The sequence below is a fragment of the Paroedura picta genome, chromosome 5 (assembly GCF_049243985.1).
Source record: "Paroedura picta isolate Pp20150507F chromosome 5, Ppicta_v3.0, whole genome shotgun sequence".
Lineage (NCBI taxonomy): Eukaryota > Metazoa > Chordata > Lepidosauria > Squamata > Gekkonidae > Paroedura > Paroedura picta.
In genome coordinates, this window is record NC_135373.1 from 121307711 (window position 1) to 121335107 (window position 27397).

The 27397-nt window shown below is 46.3% G+C and overlaps 1 protein-coding gene across 22 annotated transcripts in view; it reads right to left on the reverse strand.

Annotated features, from left to right (window-relative positions):
• Positions 1 to 27397, reverse strand: part of CELF2 (CUGBP Elav-like family member 2) — a 529514-nt gene that overhangs the window by 38412 nt on the left and 463705 nt on the right. For 11 of the 22 annotated variants that reach the window (XM_077340258.1, XM_077340257.1, XM_077340256.1 and 8 more), the window contains 3 exons: positions 19864 to 20022; positions 11050 to 11133; positions 10868 to 10931 (listed from right to left, as the gene is read on the reverse strand). In XM_077340258.1, coding sequence (XP_077196373.1) covers positions 10868 to 10931; positions 11050 to 11133; positions 19864 to 20022 — 307 coding nt within the window. The remainder of the gene's footprint in view (positions 1 to 10867; positions 10932 to 11049; positions 11134 to 19863; positions 20023 to 27397) is intronic. The other 11 variants (XM_077340265.1, XM_077340264.1, XM_077340270.1 and 8 more) reach the window with 1 other exon arrangement.

Sequence of the window (27397 nt, forward strand, 5' to 3'; positions counted from 1 at the left end):
TCCTGCGTCCTGCCAGGGGGCCCTGGCCTCTCCCCCCCTTGCGACTATCCTTCTCCCTGTTCAGGATACGGCAGATGCATTTCAGCAATTCAGCACCGCTTGTCAAAACATGTCAAATAGCCGAGTGGCACGTCGAAGACGCAGGTCCACAGAGCTTCACGACTGTGCAAGTCCGGCTCAAGCAGGGTTTCCGTTCCTGTTGTCTTTGAGTCTTCAAAATGGACTTCTGAACGAAATCGACACCAGTCTTACTGGTAAACAGCAGACCGGTATCGTGGCTATTTACCGCAGGATTCCATCAGAATCTATTATGGAATAGGGTTCTCGGAAACACACCGGTCACATTTTTGAGAATGGGCTTGGGCACCAGGAGGGGGGGGGAGGAGGGAGCCCAAGACATTCAGTGATATTTTGGGCAAATCGTTTAAGGCAGAGGGTAGCCAACCTGTGTTCCTCCAAAATTGGTGACATATTGATGTCTTGCTGTGTCAATAGGAAGGGGCCATGGCTTAGAGCAGGGGTAGTCAACCTGTGGTCCTCCAGATGTCCATGGACTACAATTCCCACGAGCCCCTGCCAGAAAATGCTGGCAGGGGCTCATGGGAATTGTAGTCCATGGACATCTGGAGGACCACAGGTTGACTACCCCTGGTTTAAGGCACTTGGGAGAGGAAGTGGCATGAGATAAGCTGGTCTCATCAGATCTCAGAAGCCAGCAGGGTCAGTTCTTAGGTGATGTCACGGTGAAGAACGGTGGCCTCTAATCTGGAGAACCAGGTTTGATTCCCCACTCCTCCAAATGCAGCCAGCTGGGTGACCTTGACCTAGTCACAGTCTTGTTACAGCTGTTTTCAAAGAGCAGTTCCTCTCAGGGGAGAGGCTGCTTTGAGTAAGCCGCTCTGAGACTCCTTTGGGTATAAAAACCAACTCTTCTTCTTCTTCTTCACCAAAGACGGCTTCTGCAGAAGAAGGCGATGTCAAATCTCCTCTGCCTCTCATATGTCTCGAAAGCCCCTTGCTGGGGTTGACACGTCACTTGTGCCTTGATGCTCTGGTCTGCATAGCTCAGACAAATCCCATCCCATCGGATTTCAAAAGGTTCCCCCCAGTTGGCTGCATGTGGAGGAGGAGTGGATTAATCTCTGGATTAAAAGCCGCCGCTCCTAACCACTACACCAAGCTAGCTCTCATGAGATCGGTTGTAATTCCAGGAGATCTCCCACCCCCGCCTGGAGACTGGCAACCCTACAACCCACAAAGAATCCAGATAGATATGTCAAACAGACTTTAACTCAACAATAAGGCTCTCAGACAAACTCAATATTTTCTTCCCTGACATTAAGCTGCATGTAAACAACAAGCCCTCTCTCCTCCTCCTTTCTCTGTCACCTTTGATAAATTTGCAAAGTCCAAAACACTCTAATTGCAAAGCCTTATCAGCTTCGGTAATTGGGTGTTAACTATTGTGTCATGTAATTGCTCAGCTGCCCTTGCATTGCGAGTTCAGTATATTACCAGGACTTTACGGGGCCAGCCAGAGCCTAAAAGTACACCAAGTGAAAGGGTTGTGAATTGCCAGAAAGTCCCCGGCCACTAAGAAGTCCTACTGGCCTTGACCAGGGCCAGGGCTTTCTCTGCCTTGGCCCCTGGCCTGGTGGAGCAAGCTCCCCGAGAACATCGGGGCCCTAGTGGAACTAGTGTGGTTCCATAGGGCCTGCAAGACAGGCTTACGGCTGAGGCCGGTTTGGAGAAGCCAATAATTTGAACACCAGTGGGCTTCCCCTGTTGCATCCCAGGGGAAAGCTTGGTCTTCATACTCTTCTTCAATTGCTTCTCTGTGGCTTGTCTCAACGGACCCTACAGGGCTAAAAATGGCGGGGTTTGCAGAGCAAAACCTCCAGTCTTGCCAGCTTATTGGTCGAGTTGTCAGCTCCAGCTTCCGGAATTCCTGGAGGTTTGGGGAGGGTGTGCAGGGAGGAAGTTCAACGTTGGGGGCAATGCCATAGAGTTGGCCATCTAAAGGGGCCATTTCTTCCAAGGGAATGCATCTCTGGGGATGGCTGTAACTCTAGGAGGACTCCAGATCAAACCTGAAGGTTGGTAACGCTAGTGGTTGGTCAGAAGAGTCAATGCCAAGCCGGGGTGCTTGTACAAATTCCAGGAAATGTCCTGGCTTGGGAATCAGGTAACGTCAGAATTCCAAACCTGTGCTGTTGCCCTATCAGGGGTCTCAAGACCCCCAAGCTTCCCTCAAACTAAGCCATTTAGTTACTGAGGGAAACAGTCTGGCTATTTTTCTGTGCTGCCAGGTGACTGTTCTTCACTTCCCTGCAGTCTACCTAATTTCTACTTTGGGGTGATTTTATCAAGTAATCGTTACCTGTTTACCCTGAAATAATTGCTTCCCCTCAGCCTTAAGCTCCCGACAAAACAGGCACAGAAAGGAGGAAATCAAGAACTGCTGATTCTGTCATGAGGACCTATTGTATGGTGTGTGGCTGGATTTGTTTAAATCATCTACCATCTACCTCCTATTGATAAGCCCAGTATGCCACTGCTGAGGAAAATAATAATAAGAAAGCTATATTACTGACATCACTATGTCACTTCCGGGTAAAACCTGGAAGTGACTTAGGGTAGCTCTAGGAATCAAAAGAAACTCTTTGGTTTTACCACCAAGTTTCCAGTGATTCCTAGAACTACTGTTTATTCTATTCAGGAAAAAAAATGCAGCGTCGTTCGCAACATTGTTCACATATCCTGTCTCTCAAAGCCCACCCTGGAAATCTGGACCTGAAGACCCTAACCCACAGTCACTATAGTCTGTAAGAATCATAGAATCATAGAATCATAGAGTTGGAAGGGGCCATACAGGCCATCTAGTCCAACCCCCTGCTCAACGCAGGATCGGCCCTAAGCATCCTAAAGCACCCAAGAAAAATTTCAGCTACACTTAAGTGGGAAGCTGCCCCCCTCAACCATGGTCAGGAAACATGATAGAAAGCCAGAGCCAATTAAAAAGAAAAAAAAAACCAACCTCGTAACGTCTAAACCAATCTAATTATTCCCAGATCCCCCGAAAAACGACTGTCCTTTACTTTTATGAGATTAACATGCGGCCTGCTTCCTTTGCCGAATCTTTCGCTTTAAACAGCTCAAAGATTCCTCTTTGCTCCCGCAGCAGAACTGGACAGAAAATGATTTGATCATCTTCCTTTGAAAACGCCGAACATCCCTCAAACGCAGCGGCCTCTGAAGAAATGCAAATCCCTTAAACTCGAAAGCGCGGCCCGAAAGAGGAGCGCTTTTTTAAAAAGAAGAAAAAGCGGAAAAATTCCGCCCGTCGGGAACGAGCTCCCGGATACAAAATAACTCTTAATCTTTAATTTGGAAGGGGGGGGGACCGCAAAACCGTTGCAAAAATAAAAGTGGAATTTGACTCTGCCTTCAGTGATCTCAGGGATACCAGTACGTTATCAAGCTTGGCTAATATTCAGGAGAGCAAAGATCCCATCTTTGATTCCGCTGCGTGGCAGATAAAAAAATTACAATTAAATTATGTTCATAACAGATGTACAATATGCCCGCTTGAAACGTAAAGGTTTTTTTTTTTTTAAACAAAAACAACAAAAAAATGGATTTATACGGAGAGGGGGCCATGAAAATTTAATTTAATGTTCACCTTAGGTAATTTTGTGTCTTATTGTTCAAAGCAATTACCATAAATCTACATATCAATAAGCACCGAACAGATGTCAGTTGTTACAGCCGCTTGCCAATCAGGCCTGTTAAAAACCGGCAGATGGACGGCTGCAGATCTTTCTCATAAGGCCCATTAGCACATTTCACAGGATATGTGTGTAGCAGCCACCACACACATCGCACTTGCAGGCCTGTTAACGCACAAGTAAAACCGGAGGCCTGAGGTTTCCATGCCACAATTCGCGACCGCTCGGTTGTTCAGCTTCCAAGTGAGCCAACTGCTCATCCCCATGAATCTCCATAAAGGGGGCCTGATCTGTCAAGGGTTGAGATAACATACAGTCCCACACGAGGTCGTTTTCCTAGGCTGTTTCATGCTTCCACTAAAAAAGGCAGTTCATTATTATTTAGAAGGAGAAAGGAACATAACAAAATGCGGGTTTAACAGTCTAGCCCATCCGGTGGTTTGTCCATGGGCTCTGAATCTGTCAGAGATGGGATTTAAGGTGGGGAATTGTGGATAAATGGCATGGCTGAATGGTCATACCCCCACATTAGAAGAAGAAGAAAAGTGGCTTCTTCTATGCCTCTTTTCTCTATCCAAAGGAGTCTCAAAGCGGATTCCAGTCGCCTTCCCTTTCCTCTCCCCACAACAGACACCCTGTGAGGGAGGAGAGGCTGAGAGAGCCCTGAGATTACTGAAGAAGAAGAGCTGGTACTTATATGCCGCTTTTCTCTACCCGAAGGAGTCTCAAAGCGGCTTACCTTCTGGTAGTTCCACCTCTCTGAGAAGCACAAGGGGCGGTGAGATGTGGACGAACCTTTTATCTATCTATCTATCTATCTATCTATCTATCTATCTATCTATCTATCTATCTATCTATCTATCTATCTATCTATCTATCTATCTATCTATCTATCTATCTATCTATCTATCTATCTATCTATCTTGTCTGTCTGTATATGTATATGTATATGTATATGTATATGTATATGTATATGTATATGTATATGTATATGTATATGTATATGTATTTCAATTCATGTCCTGTCACTGCCATGCAGTGGCTCGTGGTAGGTAACGGTAATTGGCCAAACATTAAAATCCCCATATAAATAAAAAGGTAAAGGTAAAGGTATCCCCTGTGCAAGCACCGAGTCATGTCTGACCCTTGGGGTGACGCCCTCTAGCGTTTTCATGGCAGACTCAATACGGGGTGGTTTGCCAGTGCCTTCCCCAGTCATGACCGTTTACCCCCCAGCAAGCAAGCTGGGTACCCATATAAATAAAATCCCCTATATAAACCCACCCCTTAACGGTGAAAAATCCCACCTCCCTCCGGCTCGAGAGACCTTATTGATAAAAACAGTGCCTCAGGGGGATGATTGGATGGGTCTCAGATCTTACTAGCACTGGCCTCAACCCAAGACCTGGCAGAAAAGCTCCATCTTGCAGGCCTTGTGGAACTGAGAACGTTCCGTCAGGGCCCTCAGCTCTCCTTGGAGCTCATTCCACCAGGTCAGGGACAGGACCCACAGTGGCCCCCAGACTGTACAGAAGATTCCTCTGGCGATTCACCAGATGCCTTCATTGCATGGTTTTCAGCACCTGGTGAAAACACACCTCTTCACCCAGGCCTTTGATATCTAGCTTTCTCTTGAGTGCAGTCCTGCCAGGTTGTGTGTGTGTGTGTGTGTGTGGGGCGATGTTTAAATACATTTTATTCTGCATTGTTGTGAGCAGCCCTGGTACCTTTGCATGAAGGAACAGGATATAAATGCTTATATAAATATTTAGAGAAACAAACGGCTTTGTTTCCCTGCTTTGGGTCCCCCCCACTTCTGAGATCAGGCAAGTGACACCCTGGGGCCCGGTCTTTTTGGTTATGGCACCAAAGCTCCGGAATGCTCTCCCCAGAAAGATTTGTCTGTCCCATTCTGTCGCTCTCGGTTACTAGTGGGTGAAGATTTGTTTCTGTTTCATTTGGCATTCCTTCATTGATCCGTCCTTAATTGCTCTTTTGTGTTCTGTATGTCCTTTTTTCTTTAAAAAAAAACGTTTTAATTATGTGTGTTTGTGGGGAGTTGATTGTGATGATTTTAAAAGGTCATTTTAAAAAATCAAGCATGTTTTAAATGGTTAGCCGCCTTGGTGGCCCTTGTAAGGACAGAAAGGCAAGAGACCTATTGTGTAAATAAAGGAACAAGGCAAGAGAAAGTCCGATTACTGTCTTTGCACGGAAAGGTCACATACTGTCCTTTTGGAGTTTGGAGACTCACAGACTCGATTTTAGTGTGAAACAGAAAGTCATTGTAAGTACCAATTTTAAATTTGTATTTGCATAGAGGAAGAATATGTGGTGCATCTACAAATCACAAATTCCTGGTATGAGTAAGAGATTCCCTTATGGCCCTACTGTCCTACAGATCTTTATTAATCATAAATATTATAACATTCTAACTATCACATTATAATGTTATAATTATATTTATTACATCATCTTTATACAATATAATATTTTATAATCATTTGACCACAGGCCGAACAGGGAGTGGGAGTTAGAACTCGGATTATATTGCCATCTTTTAATGTTTAATGTTTTATATATTAAGGGGTTTTAAGGGTTATTATATTTTATTGTTTTATTGTAAACCGCCACGAGACTAATGGTAAGCAGTGGTATATAAATTCAAAGATAAAATAAATATATAATATTTATTATTATTATTATTATTATTATTATTATTACTACTACTACTACTATTACTACTACTACTACTACTGAATTTATTTCCCGCCACTCCCTAAAAGGCTCATGGCAGGTAACAGTAGTCTTAATTACTACTACTACTACTACTACTACTACTACTACTACTACTACTACTACTACTAATTTTCCCACCGCAGTCAGTAAGCTCTCACAGCAGGCTATATAACAAAAAAATTGAGGACCAGATTTTTAAAAAGCTCACGTGAACAGGACCTGAACAAATTTTGAATCCAGTGGCACCCTTAAGACTAACAAAGTTTGTGCAGGCACACTTCTTCAAATACACTGAAATGCAAGTAACCAGCCCGTACATATATGTAGAGGGTGAGCAGAAAACTAGCAGACAAGCATAATGAGGATTTTTAACAGATGCAAGGACCAAACAGGAATAACAAGCTTAGTTTACATGGTTAACCATTTGTTTGGGTCTCCTTCTGAGGGAAAACATACCGAAGGAAATGGAATATATCCAAATTGGTGGTTGATGGGTAGATGTACCCTTGCCAGTTATGGAATGCTGGATGTAATTTACTGAGGTCCTGTTACGCTCCACTCATCTCCTCTCAAGCACAGAGGCCTGCATTTCCACCGGACGAAGCTAAAATAATTTTTCTTCTAGGCCAATAAAACGCCCACTCCAAACAGCAGGTGTCTGCGGACTTCTGGGAAGCATCTAGGTTTCGACTTTACTTAAGAATCTCTTGGGAAAGAAAACTCCAGAGGTGGGAACTGGTCCAACTAAACAGGGATTCAGAGACAGAGGGTGGTGAGAACGTAAGAAAAAAGTGCTTTGGGGTTATCCAGAGCTAACCAAATCAAAACGGTGATCAGCAGCCCTTAAATCACAGAATCACAGAATCACAGAGTTGGAAGGGGCCATAGAGGCCATCTAGTCCAACCCCCTGCTCAACGCCGGATCAGCCCTAAGCATCCTAAAGCATCCAAGAAAAGTGTGTATCCAACCTTTGCTTGAAGACTGCCACCTCCTCAGGCAGCCTATTCCACGGCTGAACTACTCTGACTGTGAAAATGTTGTTTATCATATTAAGATATATTTTTGATGAGGGTGGTGGTGGTGGGGCGGATAGGGAGGAAGAGAACCTGTGGGGTAGATGATAAGTGTAACGTGATGGAAACCGTGAGGGCTTGCCAACGGATCTGAGCCAGAGAAAATAACTCAGAGATACTGTCATCTGTGGGCCAATTTATCCTGTCAGACAGCTGGTTTCGTGTTAGTCTCCGATCCCACCGCCATTATGGCGTATTGTACGGCTGAGGCACATGAGGCCTGCGGGGAGCAACGCATCCCTTTTCCACAGGCGCACTTCAAAATCCATTCAAAAGCAAGGCATTAATAATAATAATAAACAGAGAGGGGGGGGGGAGGAAACCATGAAAACAATGTAAGGAGAGCCCAAATCCCTTTTTGTTTTATTGGGCCGGTGGAAGGCATCTCCAATTTGCTGATTTAGAAGAAGAAGAAGAGTTGGTTCTTATATGCCGCTTTTCTCTACCCGAAGGAGTCTCAAAGCGGCTTCCATTCGCCTTCCCTTTCCTCTCCCCACAAGAGACCCCCTGTGGGGTGGGTGAGGCTGAGAGAGCCCTGAGATTACTGAAGAAGAAGAAGAGTTTGGTTCTTATATGCCGCTTTTCTCTACCCGAAGGAGTCTCAAAGCGGCTTCCATTCGCCTTCCCTTTCCTCTCCCCACAACAGACAACTTGTGAGGGAGGTGAGGCTGAGAAAGCCCTGAGATTCCTGTTCGGTCAGAACAGTTTAATCAGTGCTGTGACTAGCCCAAGGTCACCCAGCTGGCTGCATGTGGGGGAGTGCAGAATCGAACCCGGCTTGCCAGATTAGAAGTCCGCACTCCTAACCACCACACCAAACTGGTTTTTAGTATAAAAACCCTCTGCTTTGTAATAGCGTGGACAAAGTTTGTGCTCTCCCCTTTTTCTTTTAAAGTCACTTAGTTAATTTCCCATGATTATAAGAAGAGATTCGCCAGCCTGGATAAAAAGAGGGTAAAGGCCCGGTAATCTCAGGTGGTGTTTTTAATAGCTGCTGCTTATTATCGAACTGAGCCAAGGCGATCATTAGTTTGATTGCTCAGGCATGGGCTGAAACGTCACACTTGAGATCAGGAACGACCTCTCGCTGTTGGTCTCCCCCGACATGTTCAGGGAGAGCGACGAGAATGCGCAGTTCCATGAATATTGAAATAGGTACGATTGGCAGACTCTCAGTAAAGAACATTAAGGGCTGTTTCACATGCCCCCTTTTGTGGAGATCTCAGATGGTTTAAGTGTTCACCTGAAAACTTTCCAAACGGTGACTATTTAAAAGGCTGCCATGTAGAGGAGGGAGCAGAGTTGTTCTCTCTTGCCCCAGAGGGACGGACCAGAACAAATGGGATGAAATTAATGCTAAAGAAATTCCGTCTAAACATCCGGAAGAAGTTCCTGACAGTCAGAGCGGTTTCTCAGTGGCTTCCTCGGGAGGTGGTGGGTTCTCCATCTTTGGAGAGTTTTAAACAGAGGCTGGAGAGCCATCTGACGGAGAGGCTGATTCTGTGAAGGCTCAAGGGGGTGGCAGGGGACAGTGGACAAAATGAAAACTGGGAGTTTGTGGATGGGAACTCCTAAATACTTTTTCTGAATCTCAGGACTGTGTCGATTTGGACCACAATGACGGTATCAAGGGGGTGTAACAACCCCCTGCCCAATGCTATTTCCCAGATCTAATCTGCTCTTCTGAGATGTTGGCCAAATTGATATGGTAACCCAACCTTAAAAGCTTCAAGGTGGCCCTACTAGCACGTTTGGACTAAGGGATGTGAGTTCAAAGCTCAACTGTGCCATGAAGATTGCTGGGGACGGTCACCCTCTCTCAGACTAATCTACCTCAAAGGGTCGTTGTTGGGAGAACAAAATGGAGGGATGGAGAATAAGGCCAGACCACTGTGATTGCCTTGGAGAAAGGTCAAGATGAAAATGTGGCAAAGGAATAATGAAATAAACTTCAACTGATGGAAGTATCCACTTCTGAGGTCCCACCTTGGAAATACATGGAATCTTGCGGGGCCGTGGCTCAGAGGTAGAGGATCTGCTTGTCTTGCTGGAGGTCCCAGGTTCAATCCCTGGTGTCTTGAGTCAAACCTGAGTCCCTGGAGAGCCACTGGTGGGTTGCGTAGACCAGGGGTCCCCAACCCCCGGTCGGCAGCCCGGTGGCGGGCCGCAAAGATGGAACTGCCGCGCATGCGCGTTTGCGCCCCCTAGTGGCCAAAACGCAGATGCGCGGCAACTCTGCGCATGTGTGTTAGCGCCACCTGGTGGCCAAAACGTGCATGCGCAGGAATTGGGCATGCGCGTTTATGAGCAACTGCGGCAGCCAGACCGCTGGCTCTCCCCCACCCCCGGAGGCGGTCCCCGACCAGAAGAAGGTTGGGGACCGCTAGCGTAGACAATACTGCTCTTCATGGACCAATGGTCTGATTCAGTACAAGGTATATTCATGTGAAAAATGAAACCCTGGGTGACACTGCTGAAATTTGTAGCCTACACCAGTGGTCCCCAACCCTGGTCCAGGAATCGGGACTGGTCCGTGGATCATTCGGTACCGGGCCGCGGATCCTCCTCGTCCTCTTCCCACCCTGCCACTCTGCTGCCAGTTCACCTTTGGTGCTCTCTGGCAGCCACCATGGCTAGGGCTCCCCCTCGGCGTGGCACTACACAGCTGCTGCTGGCAGCGCCCCCCAGTGGGTGGCGGGAAGTCAGGGGCGCTGGTGGGAAAGTAAGTGGTGCAGGGGCTCAGGTGGCGGCGGTGATGTCCCTCGGCAAAAGACTGCCCTCCTCCTCCGGGCCTCAGTAAAATTGTCAAACGTTGACCGGTCCCTGGTGATAAAAAGGTTGGGGACCACTGGCCTGCACTACTTCAATGTGTTGGAATATGCAATATCTGTAGGGTGCATGATTCAAAGGCATATAAGGAATGTCCTCGAGGGGGCATGGGAGGAGATGTGAGTTTAGCATAGTTAGAAGAGGAACTTGTTTTCCAAATAATCCCTTCCAGCGTATTGATTGGCTCAATGGAAGACTTCCTTCTTCTTTGATCACACTTCCTCCCTGCTTGCCTCCAGAACAGACAGAACGAACAGAACAGTTAGACAGTCAGGTCTCTCGCTCCTCTCTTTCTATAGAAAGTTTCTCTCCTCCATGAAACTGTTTGATTCTTTTAAGCAGCCTGGTGCACCAGACTCTTGCACATTTAAACTCCACCAACACACATAAAACATGCAAAGCTTAAAAATGCCTCAGATGATGCCATTTGACTGACAGTCTCTCTCCCCGCCGCCCCCCCCATGGATGAAGCCCCTCCCCCCCGAACGATGACTCACCAGCCATTTGTTGAATGCCGCTGAAGGCACCCAAGTTATTGGAGGAGGTCGCTTGCTGCAGAAGCTGGAGGATCAACGAAACAACAAAGGCAACGTTAACGAGGTTAATCGCGCAACAAGTTAAGATTGAAACAAAATTATCTGAATCAAATTAAATTTGGGATACTTATAGTTTCCTTTACATTTATACAGTCTCTTGCTTCTGCCTGGTGTTGGAATGAAGGTCCCCAGAGTCGATGTTGTAAATCCATATTAATGTCTAATCTCTATTAAGAAACACACAGACACTGGGGAAACTCAATAACATCGCTGCTTTAAAACAATTAATCAATTTACTCTTTTTAACAGCCAGGTGTTAGATTTATTTCAGCCCACCCTAGCGTGACTAATCATCGCCCTCCGCGGCGTGGCGGTTACCGTAACTCGTCTCTGTCAATCGGGGCCTGTTTCCCACCTCCCCGCTTAAGCCGTCCGGGCTCCCGTTTTTGACAGCCCTTCAGCGACATGCATTCATGCTACAGCCCGAGATCGCGTGAGCCCACGAGCGTGGGGGCGGTGCCGAATGAAAGGGGAGGAGGGCCCTAACCCGTTCTCTGCTCTTGGCGTTACGCTTTCCCCGAGTGGGAGACCTGGCTCGGTCAAACTCAAGCGGTGGGCTGAGATCACGCACGCATGCTGATCCGGGGGATCACAACCATGCCCAGTCATGACTGCACACATGAATCGGCCCGCGCCTATCAGGAGCTCGTAGGTTGAGCAGCGAACATCTATCAAAATTAAAGTACCCGCATTGATTATTAATTGCCCATTAAGAGGATTAAGAGCAACATGAAAATGTAAGGCACAGCCTGTACGAATTTGCACGGGCAGAACGATGGTTGAGCAAGGTATAACCTGTAGACCATACATGGCTCAACCCAGAGGGTCTTTATCAAGGGTCAGGCAATATATATGCATATAATAATTGTTAAACATGTAGTTTATGGAGGCACGGACACTGCGAGATCATTTCAGCTCTTTATGGACTCCAGCTCTAAGGCACAGAGAACCAAAGTGACCCGAGAAACCCCCTGACAGTGCCAAGAAGTATATAGGTTAGAACACTAGCAGACCCCCCAGCGGTGCATGCTATTGATCAGTTGCACTAGGAACTGATTGGATCCAGCAGCCCCGCGTTGGCCAATAGCAACTGCAGGATTACGATCCTGGTCTCGGACCTCAAGCTGAGGTCCTCGGCAGGACGACAAACATGACAATAATAATTTAAGACGTGGTGCTCACAATCAAAGTAGTCAAGAACCACCGGTTGGCCCAGGGCCAAGATTCAATCCTGAGTGTGCTCCTCGTGTGTAAACCAAAAAAAGTTTGCATGCTCAGGATTGAATCTTGAATATTGTTGGGAGCGTCATGTTTTCTGTCTGTCTGTCTGTCTGTCTGTCTGTCTGTCTGTCTGTCTGTCTGTCTGTCTGTCTATCTATCTATCTATCTATCTATCTATCTATCTATCTATCATCTACCCTTCTACCTCCCTACCCTTCTACCCATCCACCTCCCTACCTCCCTATCCATCTACCTACCTACCCATCCACCTACCTACCTACCCATCTATCCATCCACCTACCCATCCATCCCACTGACCAGGTCTCATTGTAATACTGTACTATTATATGTGTACCTGGGGTATGACCATGAAGAAGACCCTCTGGATTGAACCGCATTCAGTCTATGGCAGGGGTAGTCAAACTGCGGCCCTACAGATGTCCATGGACTACAATTCCCATGACCCCCTGCCAGCGTTTGCTGGCAGGGGCTCATGGGAATTGTAGTCCATGGACATCTGGAGGGCCGCAGTTTGACTACCCCTGGCCTATGGTCTCATCATGTGCAACCATTGAGACTGTACCTGCAATGATGCACATCTTCTTAATGTGCACTTAATAGTAAATATTTGTATTTTAATTTGGATATACATTTGCTGCTCACCCTTCAGGTTCCCGACTTGTCTTCTCAGGTTGGGGTTTTGTTCCCTTTTCGTTTTTCATCAAGAGGGCAATGCCTGTACCAGAAAGAATTTCCTCAAGCAGAGCAGAAGCCCTGCCTTTCAAGGGAGGCAGATCACACATCCTCCTGCCAGTCCTAAGGTGAGCTGGTTCACACACGCGTGCCCATCAGCTGATGACTGCTGCTTACATTCAGTGATAGTTTCCTTGTGTATAAATGGGCCCAAACACATATATATCCCCTTTCAGGTTGAATTTTCACAGCAACGAAAATTATATTTGATTGCCTTTAACCCATTCTGTTTTTCTTTTATTGCTATTTTAATTCTTACTGCAAACCTGAATAGGTTGATGCTTCCTGGGCCATGGGAAGTGTACCTGGCCTTGATCTGGGCCAGGGCCTTTTCAGTCCTGGCCCCTATCTGCTGGAATGAGCTCCTGGAAGAGTTTAGGGCCCCGTTGGAGCCATCAGTGTTTCACAGGAACTCCAAGATGGAGTTCTTCCACCAAGTGTTCGGTTGAGGCTAGGGCAAGGAAGATCTGCTGGGTCCCTCCTCCAAAACCCTCCGAACACCCTCTCTGAGACACTGGGTCGAAGGGGCCATTGAGTCTGTTGGGGGTGGGTGGGACCATGGGGATTTTATTTTATGCTTAACGTTGCAAACTGCCGTGAGCCGCCTAGACTGAGAGTGGCAGTCAATAAATAAACAAATAAAAATTAAAAAACAAAAATATGTTTTATTCATGATGTTGTTAACCAACCCAGGCTGGCTCGCCAGGAGGGTCAGTCCTAGAAATCCAAACAACAAATAAAGAAACAAAACAAATAAATAAAAGCACTGCCTGCTAAAGGATGTCAGTTCGCACAGGCATGATGTCATGAAACTAAGCAGTGACTTGCATGGCCGCACGGAGAGTCACCGAGGGAACTCCCAAAAGAAAATATTTGGGGTTTTATTGCATTGCTTTGATTGCAAAGCTTTTGTAAATGGGGGCCATTCACACATATGGCTGCTGGTCATCAAGCAAGATTTGTGCGTGTATGAATCAGAGCCCAGCAACGGACGTATGCGGAGTTATGCTCCTTCTGAGATCTATAGTCTCTCTGGACATCATGTCTTGTCTGACTGCTCTACCTTGGAGAGCACTTTACTAGCATGATAAAATCCCATGCAACCGGGCACTGAGGTAGCACCTCCCACTGGACTAGCCTTTTGCCGTGGCTTTCAAGGGACCCAGAATTGTTTGTTGGGAAACCACCCCCTAAATCAATTAAAACATTCACCCCTCCCAAAGATGTTGCCATTTTCAATCACCATTTCCAGCACTGTTGAGGCTTCACTTGTCTCTAGCAACATGGTAAGGGACCACCTCCTACGTTCTGAACAGTGCTAGGTGTGTCACGCAAGAATACCCAATGAAGCTAGTGGGCAATTGGTCCAGGACAGACAAAATGAAATACTTGTTTTCTCAAGTATTACAATGTAGAATTCCATGCCAGTGGATGTAGCGATGGCCATTAGCATGGATGGTTTCAAGACGGGGTTAGGCAGATCAGGAGAGAGGTCCATCCATGATTGTTAGCCAGGGACCTGAAGGAAGTCATAGGCAGCAAAGCTCTGAAAGACAATGCTAGTAGGCAGCATTAGAGAAGGCCACAGTCTCTACGCCCTGTCTGTTTGCCCGCTTGGGCAACCGGTTGGCCACTGTGGGAGACAGGATGCTGAGCATGATGGACCCCTGGTCTGATCCAGCAGAGCTCTTCTTATGTACTTAGGATGCTGGACTAGATGGACCCCTGGTCTGATCCAGCAGAGCTCTTTTGATGTTCTTAGGATGCTGGACTAGATGGACCCCTGGTCTGACCCAGCAGGGCTCTTCTGATGTTCTTAGGATGCTGGACTAGATGGACCCCTGGTCTGACCCAGCAGGGCTCTTCTGATGTTCTTAGGATGCTGGACTAGATGGACCCCTGGTCTGACCCAGCAGGGCTCTTCTGATGTTCTTAGGATGCTGATTAGTTGGACCTCTAGTCTGATCCAGCATGGCTCCTCTGATGTTCTTAGGATGCTGGACTAGATGGACCCCTGGTCTGATCCAGCAGAGCTCTTCTTATGTACTTAGGATGCTGGACTAGATGGACCCCTGGTCTGATCCAGCAGAGCTCTTTTGATGTTCTTATGAATAATCAAAGAATAATCAAAAAGGAATCAAGTTCAGCCCCATTCTGAAATAACTACCCTTTAACAGGGATCCTATCTGGATTCTAGTCTTGCTCTGTTCATGCATCTATCTTCTATTTTTTTCAAGAGAGCAAGCCTGGTGTCATGGTTAAGGGTGACAGCCTCTAATCCGTACTCCTTCACATGCAGCCCTCTGGGCGACCTTGGGCCAGTCACCGTTCCTCTCAGAGCTCTCTCAGCATCATCTACCTCTCAAGGTATCTGTTGTGGGGAGAGGAAGGGAAGGCGATTGCAAGCCACTTTGATACTCCTTGGGTAGAGAAAAGCAGCACATGAACCAACTCTTCTTCCTCTTCTTCTTCTTCTTCCTTCTTTCTTCTTCCTTTTTTCTTCTTCTTCTCTCTAATGCTTCTAGTCTCGAAGGCAGAGAAACGAGGCTTGAAAGTGAACACTGAGCAGCTGGATTTGTAAAAAGAATCATTAATACAAAATATGCTTTTTTAAAAATAAAAGGTTGCTTCTCTAGGACGCAGAACGTTGTTTGCCTGACAGGCTACTAACACGTGCATGTTCTTCTCAAAGCACAAAATATGCCCGACCTTGGACCCATGACACGGTGGTTGATCCAAGCTTGTCGGCCACAGTCTGCACCACAGTCAACCCTGACCTTTGTAACGCCGGTTTTTCTTTCCGACAGACATCCTGTTGGATACTGAAGAGGGGGGAAAACCCACGGTGTACAAAGAGATTCTCAGTTCGCATACAGTCGCCACTAGATACGTTATGGCGTTCACGTACGCCTGCGTGCATCGTTCTTTTGCGCTGCGGCTGTACCTTGCACAGGCTTCGCGCTCTCTGGGTACACACTGGTTGATGATCCCTGAAGGAATGACTTCAGGGCCTGTATGGCAGAGCCCTTCCGTGGGGTATTTGGCACAGGCTGGGATGAGGAAAGTCTGGCTCCTCCTCTGGTGACCTGGGCATATATGGCAGCCATTTGGCGGCTTGGTAGGGAGGTGGGTTTTGTTGGTTTCTGAACGTAGGTCTGGAGCAGGGGTAGTCAACCTGTGGTCCTCCAGATGTTCATGGACTACAATTCCCATGAGCCCCTGGTCCTGTGAATGCAGGACGTTTGCGGAAGTGGACCTCTCCTTCATTCCCACACCAGGTCTATGTACCTCCTGAAAAAGTACTTTTGAGCAGGGATCCTCAACCTGTGGCCCTCCAGATGTTCGTGGACTACAATTCCCATGAGCCCCTGCCAGCAAATGCTGGCAGGGGGCTCCTGGGAATTGTAGTCCATGGACATCTGGAGGGCCGCAGTTTGACTACCTCTGCCCTATGGCAACAGAATGAAGTCTGTTCAGAGGGCACCTTTAGGACCGGCAAAGTTTTATTCAAGGGATAAGTTTTGTGGGCATGCCCACTTGGTCAGATGCTGAAGAGTCTAAAGAAGTGTTGAATGCACACAGAAGCTTTGACACAGAAATTAAACTTTATCTGTCTCAAAGGGGCCACTGGGCAGATTTAGAAACCCTTTCTTGGAAGCCCTTTCATGGGAACCCTTTCATGGGAATTGTAGTCCATGAACATCTGGAGGACCACAGGTTGACTACCCCTGGTCTGGAGGGTGGAAGGGGGATCTTAATTGTATGCTTTACGGATTGCTATTGTATTTTAATGAATGACGTCAGCTTCGGCAAGCTAGCTGGCATAGAAATCCGCCAATCAGTCAATCAAACAAACAATCAAACAAAGTACACTCCCCTGGGACTGTAATGGGTTTAAACTTCAAGTACAACGATATAGGCTAGATATCAGGAAAAAGTTTTTCACAGTCAGAGTAGTTCAGCAGTGGAATGGGCTGCCTAAGGAGGTGGTGAGCTCCCCCTCACTGGAAGTCTTCAAGCAAAGGTTGGATACACACTTTTCTTGGATGCTTTAGGATGCTTAGGGCTAATCCTGCGTTGAGCAGGGGGTTGGACTAGATGGCCTCTGTGGACCCTTCCAACTCTATGATTCTATGATTCTTTTCTTTAAAAGTGTGGGGCACTGCATCCACCCATACAAGGTGAAAGGGGTTAGATCGAGATGGGTAGTCATGTCTGTAGCGGTAGAAAAGAGCAAGCGCCTTAAAGATCAAAAAAACACGGGGCGAAATAGCAGCTTCCCTGAGCCGCTGCTGTCTTCTTCAGAGAAAGGGAAGATGCAAATTGTGATTCACAAAAGCTCCTGCCCTGCTACAAGATACTACAGGACTCTTGCTTTTTTTTCTTGCTATTTATGCTGTGATTCCGCTCCAACAATCTCCCATGAATGAAAAAAGACTTCCCCCATCTGAGAAAATGTTTTTTCTGTTGGAAGAGCTCACTGCTTCCTTAGACAGCAGATTCTACTGCTGAACTACACTGACTGTGAAATCCACCCTCCCCCCCCCCCCCGATATGTAGCTGGTACCGTTCAATATGTAAGTTTAAACCCATTACTGCAGATCCTGTCTTCTGCTGCCAACAGGAACTGCTTCCTGCCCTCCTCCAAGGGACAATCTTTAAATTATTTCAAGAGAGTAATCCTGTCCCCTCTCCGCCTCTTCTTCTCCAGGCTGATCATTCCCCAGTCCCTCAGCCTTTCCTCACAGGGCTTGGTCCCGAGACCCTGGATCATCCTCACCACTCTCCTCAGCATCCTATCAATTTGGTCCATGTGAGGCCTCCAGAACTGCACACAGTACTCCAGGTGCTTGTGAGAATCGAATACAGCAGATTTTTGTTTGCAGCCATGCATACATCAGAGGTATAATGTGAAAATTCAGGACCAGACAGGTTCTCACAAGCATGTACACGAGAGAAAATATGAATTTGCTGCTTTGTAATGCAGGGTGGTCTTCGAAAGCCACATTCCAGAAAGCAGATTGACCCCTACACCCGTATCATAAGAACATAAGAGAAGCCATGTTGGATCAGGTCCATGGCACATCCAGTTCAACACTCTGTGTCACATGATGGCCAAAACCCAGGTGCCAACAGGAGGTCCACCAACAGGGTTAGAAGAACGTAAGAAAAGGGATGTTGTATCGGGCTGAAGGCCCACCCAGTCCAACACCCTGTCTCAAACATGGTCCAAAACCCAGGCGCCATCAGGAGATCCACCAGCAGGGCCATAAGCATATAAGAGAAGCCATGTTGGATCAGGTCAATGGCGCATCCAGTCCAGCACTCTGTGTCACACAGTAGCCAAACCCAGATGTCATCAGGAGGTCCACCAGCAGGGCCATAAGAACCTAAGAGATACTGAATCATTCCGATGGTCCACCAGTCCAATACTCTGTGTCATACAGTGGCCAAACTCAGGTGTCACCAGGAGGTCCACCAGCTTGGCCAGAACTCCAGAGGCCCTCTCACTGTTGCCTCTTAAGCACCAAGAATTCAGAGCTTCTCTGCCCCAGAGCGTTCCCTCTATTTCTTGTAGCTAAGAGCCACCGATGGACCTCTGCGCCAGATGTTTCTCCAGTTACCTCTTGAGGTTGTCCGTGCTTGAAGCCACCACCACTTCCTGTGGCAATGAATATCCCCTGAATTACAAAAAGGAAGTGAGCTAATCTTTCCCCAGCACCCTTTTATTACTTGTGATTTTCTATTTTCCTTTCAGAATCCAAAAAATTGTTTGATGCTCTACCGCAGGGGTAGTCAACCTGTGGTCCTCCAGATGTTCACGGACTACCATCCCCATGAGCCCCTGCCAGCAAACGCTGGCAGGGGCTCATGGGAATAGTAGTCCGTGAACATCTGGAGGACCACAGGTTGACTGCCCCTGCTCTACCAGATAAAATTAATTCGCTCACAATTTTTTTTTAACAGACATGTGCTGGATTCTAGCTAGAAATTGAGGTTTTGATTGAAAGCTTCAAATAACTTTCAATTTTTCTCCCAACTTGCATACCTAACTTTCGGGAGATTTTTTTTTTTTTTTTAAGCGCATGACTCAAGGAAAGAAATAAGCGACATTCAGTGTTTCAAGAAACACATGGAAATCACAGCAAAGGTGCGGTTATCTTTCTTGCTGAAACAGCAGAGGTGCTAAACAGGCAGAGCGGAGTGAATGCGGACACAGGTGTGCACGGAGCCACCTAGGGTCTCGCGTCAAAAAAAGTGATTATTTGCTCAGAGCCTCCTCGAAATGTCACCATTTGCAATTCAGCGTTGGAATTTCGACGCTCTTGACATTGAAATGCAGCTGTTTACTGATAATCTTGAGAACTGGTTTAGGGGTCCATTGCGTACCCCCCCCCCCTTCACTTCATACCTAGTCCTGTTCACTGCTCTGTTGGGGCATAATTTGAGGAGACGGTGTGAGATACAGAGACAAATATCTGGGGTATCTTTATCTTTATCATATAGCAACTGCCAGGGTTCTTAGTTGAGTTCTAGACTGTGTTCTAGGATAGAGGACCTAGAACACAGTCTTGTTGGTCTTCCTTGCCTCCCTTCCCCACCCCCATTTACTCCATAGGGGAAACACCCAGGAAAGTTCGGGGGATGTTTTGAGACAAGGACATGAGATCCGGTTAAACTCCACACATGACAACCCTGATCCAAATTACGCCTACCCCACCAAGCTGTTTTGTGGGTCTGCGAAAGAAATCTTTCGCAGACCTTCCAGCGCCCCTCCTGGCTTAACCCGCCCTCCCCAAAGCGCCCGTAACTCAGTTCCCACCACAATTTAACGAACCGCTAGGCCTAGACCGTATTCCGCTAAGGTAAACGCTGCGGTTTGCTTGGAGAGTGCTCCGTAATCAAATCTGATGACTACTTACAGCCAGGTACTGTGGCGTCAGTCCTCCAAGGCCTGTGAGATTCCCCCAGGTGGCAGTATTGAGCTGCTGCATCTGCTGTGCCAACTGTTGTTGTAAACGTCGCTGCTCCTTGTCCTTTTGAGTGTCGGCAAATTTCACGACTATTGGTGAAGAACAGCCCTGTGATTGGACAGATTGGGGAGGGGGGGGAATCACTCTAGGAGACGTTTGCAGGAGTCTTCAGCAGAGGAATGATCTCTCTGCAACCACTTTAAGAAAAACGGTGCCAATTTTAATCGACTCATGGAAAGGTGCGTTCTGATACTGCGGGAAGGCAGAGGTGGTACATTCTAGAACGTTTGGCATCGTTCCGTCTTATCTTCAAGTTTCAATTTCTTTTACCGCGTGGGCCTAACAGAGTTTCACCCCTCCACATCCACTGAAGTCCATTTGTTTTGGATACAAAGTACAGATTTTTAACAAACAAAATAAATCGGCGTTCCTATGTTTTCTTAGCGTTGTTAACGTTCAATAATGGCAGAGAACGGGGGAAAGCGGAAAACCCGCCAAGATATGAAAAGCGTCAAATTGCTCCTCCCCCTCCCCCGCATGAATTTCGGATCCGAAATACTCTTCTTTGGAGGTTACTGATTGCAAGCAAGCATTTTTAGGGTTTGATTAAAGGATGACATGGGTTGAAGAGAAGTTCTAGGGAAGTCTGATAGCAAGGAAACAAGCCGTTTTTGTCCTTTACTCCGGATTCTAATTTTGACCCAGATAGCCCAGGCAAGTCTGATCCCGAGAGATCTTGGAAGCGAAGCAGGGTCGGCGTTGCCAAGCACTTGGAAGGATGACCTCCAGGGAATACCAAGGTCGTGACCATGGGGCAGGCAATGGCAATCAACCGCGATCGCCACTTTAGGGTCAGGAAGCGAATTTCCTCCAGGCCAGATTGGCCAGGGGTTCTGGTAGTTGTTTATTTCCTGTATTTTGCAGGGAATTGGACTAGATGACCCGCACCTATATCACAGGGTGTCTGTTGTGGGGAGAGGCAGGGGAGGCGATTGTAAGCTGCTTGGAGACTCCTTCGGGTAGAGAAAAGTGGCATATAAGAGCCAACTCTTCTTCAATAATCTCAGGGCTCTCTCAGCCTCACCTGCCTCACAGGGTGCCTGTTGTGGGGAGAGGAAAGGGAAGGCAAATGGAAGCCGCTTTGAGACTTCTTTGGGTAGAGAAAAGCGGCATATAAGAACCAACTCTTCTTCTTCCTCCTTCCAACTCTAGGATTCTATGAATCTCATGGTGCAACAGGGAATATCTTGTAATGAGACACTCCCCAAAGGAACGGCATATAAGGAAAGTGCACTTCTAGTGTATCTTTACTTTAACTGTTTTGTGGTTATCTATTTACATTTTAACGTGTTCTGACTCTTTCCCATGTTAAGGTGAATGCATTTATTTATTTTATTTATTCGTTTGGCTTCTATACCCCCCCTCCCTTGGCACCTCGGGGAGGTGTACATGGAACAGAAATGAGAAGATACATTATAGCATTTCTAACATCTGTAAGCATTTGAGGCAAGGAGAGATAACCAATAATGCCTATAAAGGTTAATGAAAGAATAAGTATGTGCTACTCCCAATCTCCTGGTACACGCAGTTGTAGCATCTGAAAAGTGCTTGTAAATTACTCCTTTCCTATGGGAAATCAGTGGCAAAACAGGCCTTTGTTTGAAGATTTATTTGCCACCTCTAATCCCACCCCCAAATCCAATTGAAGACTAAGGCTCTGTTTAGACAACATGCTAAGCCCTGCTTTATAACAGGCGATTTGATCTAACCCCAGTTTGTCATGATGACAGGATGCAGGCAGACTAACAAACAGGGATCAGTTGGCTGGGATTTCAAACTAGGGTTTGTAGCTGATTTTGGTACCCAGCTAACTTGGGTTTCTTGTATGGGTAACTGACTGACTGCGGTTTGCTGCGACATCAGACTCTCCAACCCGTAGCTTGTCGAGCAGCACTGTCCCATTTAGATGACTTGCTGAGGAGACGGCAGGAAACGGATCGTGTCCTGCCTACCAGATTAAGGAGACATCCAATGTGGTGGCATGGGAAGTTGGGGGTCATTCCTAGTATTGTTTTATGGAGGGTTTATTGATTACTGATGTCTGTTTTGACGCTGTGCGCCACCCCAAGCTGATTCACGGGAGGGGATGGTATACAAACCAACCAATCAAACCTCAGCAGCATTATACCCTTCTAAATAGTCTGAGAAGCGGGTAACAGAATGAATTTACATTGCAAACTTGTTATAAACACACCCGTAGAGTTTAAGCATATCATGATTTCAGGCATAGCAATAAATCAGGGTTTGCTTTGACTGTTTTTTTCTCTTTTTTCCCCCCTCCAACAAATTTGCAGTGTAATCCCATGCAGCCTTACGTGCTCCTCTGCTCATTTGACTTCAAGCGGTTTGATTTCTGATTCCACTTGAGTCCAATGCGGCTAAGAAGGTCTTAAAACCGAAATTCTGCTCCCTTTTTCTTTAGGCACCCCGTGAGATTTTGATGGGGTTTAACGATGATCCTTTCTCCAACTTTACGGCCGCCCACCTGAGCACTTTTACCAGGGAGTAATGCCTAGGGCTCTCCGTGGGATTTGCTGTCAAGTAAACATGCTAAGCGACATGATCATCCTATTCTCGTTCACTACACACGCACAGCCACGGACACAAAAACTCACAAATCGATGCAATCTTTTCTCTCCAGAGTGATCAGACTTTATACAATTCAATGCTTAGGAAAACAGCGGCAGTAAGAATCTGTGTTGTGTGGTGGCCAATGACCAGTGCTGGTGCTTGGGAATGGGCATTTCGGGGGTGACAGGTGACACACTAAATTCTATGCTGAAACACGGATCTATTTTAACAGCTCTTGCACCCTTGAGCAAGGTCTTCTGTGTCGTAAATTGGTGGTTCTCAACCTGGGGGTCGGGACCCCTTTGGGGGTTGAACGACCCTTTCACAGGGGTCGCGGCAGGGCAAGCAGCTTGGCCGGGGAGGCGCCATCCGCACAACACCCTTGCAGGGTAGATCGAGCTAGAGCGTTCATCTATCTGGAGCAGCAGAAAAAAGCAAGATGGGCATGGTGGGACAAGAGGCAGAACTGAACTGAGAACCCCCCAAAAACCCCAATTTATATAAAATCATGAACAATGGATCTTCACGCCATTGGTCAGTTGTGGTTTAATTTCTGCGAAAGAACCCTTGCATAATTTTATGGTTGGGGGGTCACCAGAACATGAGGAACTGTATTAAAGGGTTGTGGCATTAGGAAAGTTGAGAACCACTGTTTTAAATGCTGTTCATTTGAGAAGACAGGGGGAAAGTCTTTCTGTTGTGGAGGGCAACCAAAAATCAGAGGGGCTTGCAAAGTTTAAAGAGGAATTGTCATGCTATGGAACTGCTTCCTCCAAGTTGTTTGAAACATGAATGCACCAAGAAAAGGGGGGTTCTTATTATGGTCTTAAAAAAAAAAAATTGAGACCAGCTTAAAAGATAGACCAGACAACTTGAGAGATTTGGATTCTGTTTCATGTAGTTAGTCAGAGGAGTAAGAAACTATGCGGCACAGTCCCAGTGCACGAAGGAAACTCTTCAAAATCCCTTTCAGAAAAGAACAGAAATAAATTTCAAGGACAGGAAAATGAGATAGTGGCTCCAGTCTACGGTCTTGCCTCTGTGAGCTCTGCTGACAGCCGATATTGTATTTATGAATGCTTAACTGGCAGTAAATTGTATAAACAATATTGTAGCACTTTATGAATCTATAATTCTCTTTTTTTTTGTGTGTGTGCTCCTGTCTGCTTCATATTTCATCCAAGCTGCTCTCTTTCAAGCGAACAAAACATCGTAAAGATTGAAATCACGTACACCAAAGTGGCTTCTTAAGAGAGCTGTGATTTTGGCAACTAATTTATTCCCTAAGTGTGTGTGTATGTACATTATACACTCACACACACACACACACACGTGTGTGTGTGTATATATATATCAGGCTTTCTCAGCCAGGGGTTTCCTGAGGGGCCTGGAAGGGCATTCCAAATTGGTGGGAGTTAATTTTTTAAAAATATATTTTAAAAATGTGTTAAACATTTATCAGGTGATATGACCATATATGTTGACATGCTCTCCCCACCTCCCCAAATGGCCAGTGATGGGCCTGGAGGGGGTGGGAAGGGGAGGGGCCCCAGGGTGGGCGTGTCCACAGCTTTGCTTCCCAGCCATATTCTGCACGATGGTGCCGCTTCTGGGGTTTCTCAAAGCCTGAAGGATGTTTCAGGGGTTTCTCAACATTAAAAAAGCTGAGAAAGGCTGGTGTGTGTGTGTATGTGTATACTCTCTCTCTCTCTCTCTCTCTCTCTCTCTACCTTATATTCCATAAGGTATAGGTATCCCCTGTGCAAGCACTGGGTCATGTCTGACCCTTGGGGTTTTCATGGCAGACTCGGTACTGGGTGGTTTGCCAGTGCCTTCCCCAGTCATTACCGTTTACCCCCCAGCAAGCTGGGTACTCATTTTACCGACCTCGGAAGGAGGGAAGGCTGAGTCAACCTTGAGCCGGCTGCTGGGATCGAACTCCCAGCCTCATGGGCAGAGCTTCAGACAGCATGTCGGCTGCCTTATCACCCTGTGCCACAAGAGGCTCTATATATTCCATATATATATATATATATATATATATATATATATATATATATATATATATATATATATATATATATATATATATGTATAAATTATACGTTTGTGTGTGTCCCCATCAAATCCAGTGTTTTGTGCATGACTCACACATATATACAAACGAGGTTCATGCGGGATGTGATCACAGACTCCTAAAATATAGTCAGAGAGCAAGGAAGGCAAATAGCACTGTGAGAAGCCAGCACATTTGCGGGACCAATAAGGAGATTGGGGACGGGGAAGGGAGAGTCTCTGTTTCCAATGAAATCTGATTGCACGGTACACAATCTGTGGTTAAAAATGAATTTTCTTAACGTTCAGCAGACAGGCAAGAGACCCCAGTGGGTGTTGTTATTTCTGACGGAGTGTCCAGATTTAATATTAGCTATTGAAGATCAACTGTTTACGGTAACAACCCTTACATTATTAGCCAAAGAGGCGGAAATGTAAGAGCCTATTGGCCTAAATCAATGTGCTCTCTTTCTCCGACTGCGTTGGCTGTTTTAAGATGACAGCCATTTTTCTATTTCGTTTAGTCTCATGTGGCTCTCTCTCTCTCTCTCTCTAATACCACCAATGGACTCCCCCCCCCTCCCAACTGTGGCCCAATGGATCTCTTCTAAAGTGACTTTTCAAAGTCATCGGTATACATTCAAGAGTCGTGCCGATGTCTGAAACAAACTGGAAGGCAATGGCATTCAACTGAGTGTGACCTTTAAAGAATGACCTTGAGACACAGGCCTGATCCATGAGAATGCACCATGGGTACAATCGTGCCCTCTTTTCAAGTTGTCCAAGAGGGACAGGGAGGTCCCTTTTGACCCCAGAAAAAGTTATTCTTAGGATTGTTAGGTCCTCCTTGGCATGTGATGGCAATGGATTACCAGACCCAGGCTGGGGAACTTCTAGAGATTTGAAGGTGGAGACAGGGGAGGACAGGGACCTCCGTGAGGTATGTGGTCATAGAGTCCATCCTCCAAAGCGTACATTATCTCCAAGGGAAATGATATCTGTAGTCTGGAGCTGTAATTCCATGGAATTCCTGAAGGCTGGAGTCCCTAGCAATTCGGGGGGTAGGGAGACCCGCAGCCCCCCGAATAAATGCCAATTAGCCTGAGTTTGGAAGAGCCTGGAACCTACACAGGGTCAAGCATGGTTAGTACTGGGATGGGAGACCCACCATATTCTGCACGATCGCACCACTTCTGGGGTTTCTCAAAGTCTGAAGAATGTTTCAGGGGGTTTTCAACGATAAAAAAATTAAGAGAGGCTGGTCTAGATCCTCATGACAACATATTGTTTAGGTTGTGTAACCATGTAATGAGGATCGACTTCAGTCCAGCCATGGCAGTGTCCTCCTCTCCTTTTTTTTTGGGGGGGGGGCAGTGTCCTCTTTGACACGACTTTCCAAGTTTGAAGACAATCAGAGGATAGTCCATGTGAAGAAACACTGTTGGTTTCTTGTAGAAATACACCCAAAAGCAAATGAAACCAAAAGGCAAAAAGTTGTGTCTTTAAATTTATTAAATGCAATCCCGAATAATTTTGTAACCATTTGCAAAATTATTCAGGATTGCATTTATTAAATTTAAAGAAGACACAACTTTTTGCCTTTTGGTTTCGTTTGCTTTTGGACTATCAGAGGATGGCAGTAACTACTGTGTGTGTGTGTGTGTGTGTGTGTGTGCATTTGCATGTGTGTGAACAGAAGGGCAGGAATGGAGTCCTGCAATGTTCTGACATCATTTCCAGCTTTGTAACTGGAAGTGACATCACTGCATATCAGGATGTGCTATGGTGTTAAACTTCTATGGTGTTAAACCACAGAGTTGCAGGAAAATCCTAGAGCACCCAACAACACAACAACGTTGCTTTCAATTTCACAGCGGGGAATGATGTCACAGTGTTGTGGAATGCCATTCTGGCAAGCCTCTGCCTGCCACCCAGTCTCCCAGTAGTTGTAAGCCAAGTTTAAGTTAAAGGCTGGGAGCACGAGCAGGAATCTAGCCTGCATAACACATTGCCCTCAATGCGCATGTAATCTCCTAGCTAAGCTTCTAGAACCATCACAAAGTTCCAGATATGAGGACAATTTGGGGCACTAAAGATTTCCGTATCTCTGAGGATCAAACACAAGTTTTTTTTTCCAAATCTTCTAAAAGTCCCAAATCCACAATTTAATGGAATTTTGACTGAAACTACAGGTGTGTAAATTGGCTCTATAAGTAGCCATGGATAGGTCATGGAGGGGGGGGTTAACTTCCCACCCCTTGTGTTGCTTCCCTGATCAGAAGTGATCTCTTCTCCTGTGTCTTTATTATTTGTTTTAAATTTGGATTATTATTATTAATTATTATTATTATGATTAATTATTATTATTATTATTATTAATAATAATAATATTATATTTCTATTCTGCTCTGCCACGAAAACATGTTTGAACATTCAGTGTCTTCAGTCCCACTTGAGATCCAGCATGGCGTACTGGTTAAGAATGGCACCCTCTAAATTGGAGAACGGGGTTTGATTCTCCACTCCCCCTCCACATGCAGCCTGCTGAGAGATCTTGGGCCAGTCACACTTCTCTCAGAGCTTCCTCAGCCTCACCTCCCTCACAGGGTGTCTGCTGTGAGGAAAGAGAAGGGACAAAGATTGTAAGCCGCTTTGAGACTCTTTCTCGTAGTAAGAAGCGGGGTACAAAAAACCAGCTCCTTCCTCCCGCTGGAGGGTAAAGCACTCCAGGTGGCCATTTTGTGTTAGGAAAACAGCAAGCAGAGAAGAGGTAGCCCCCCCCCCCTGTTACCCAGCA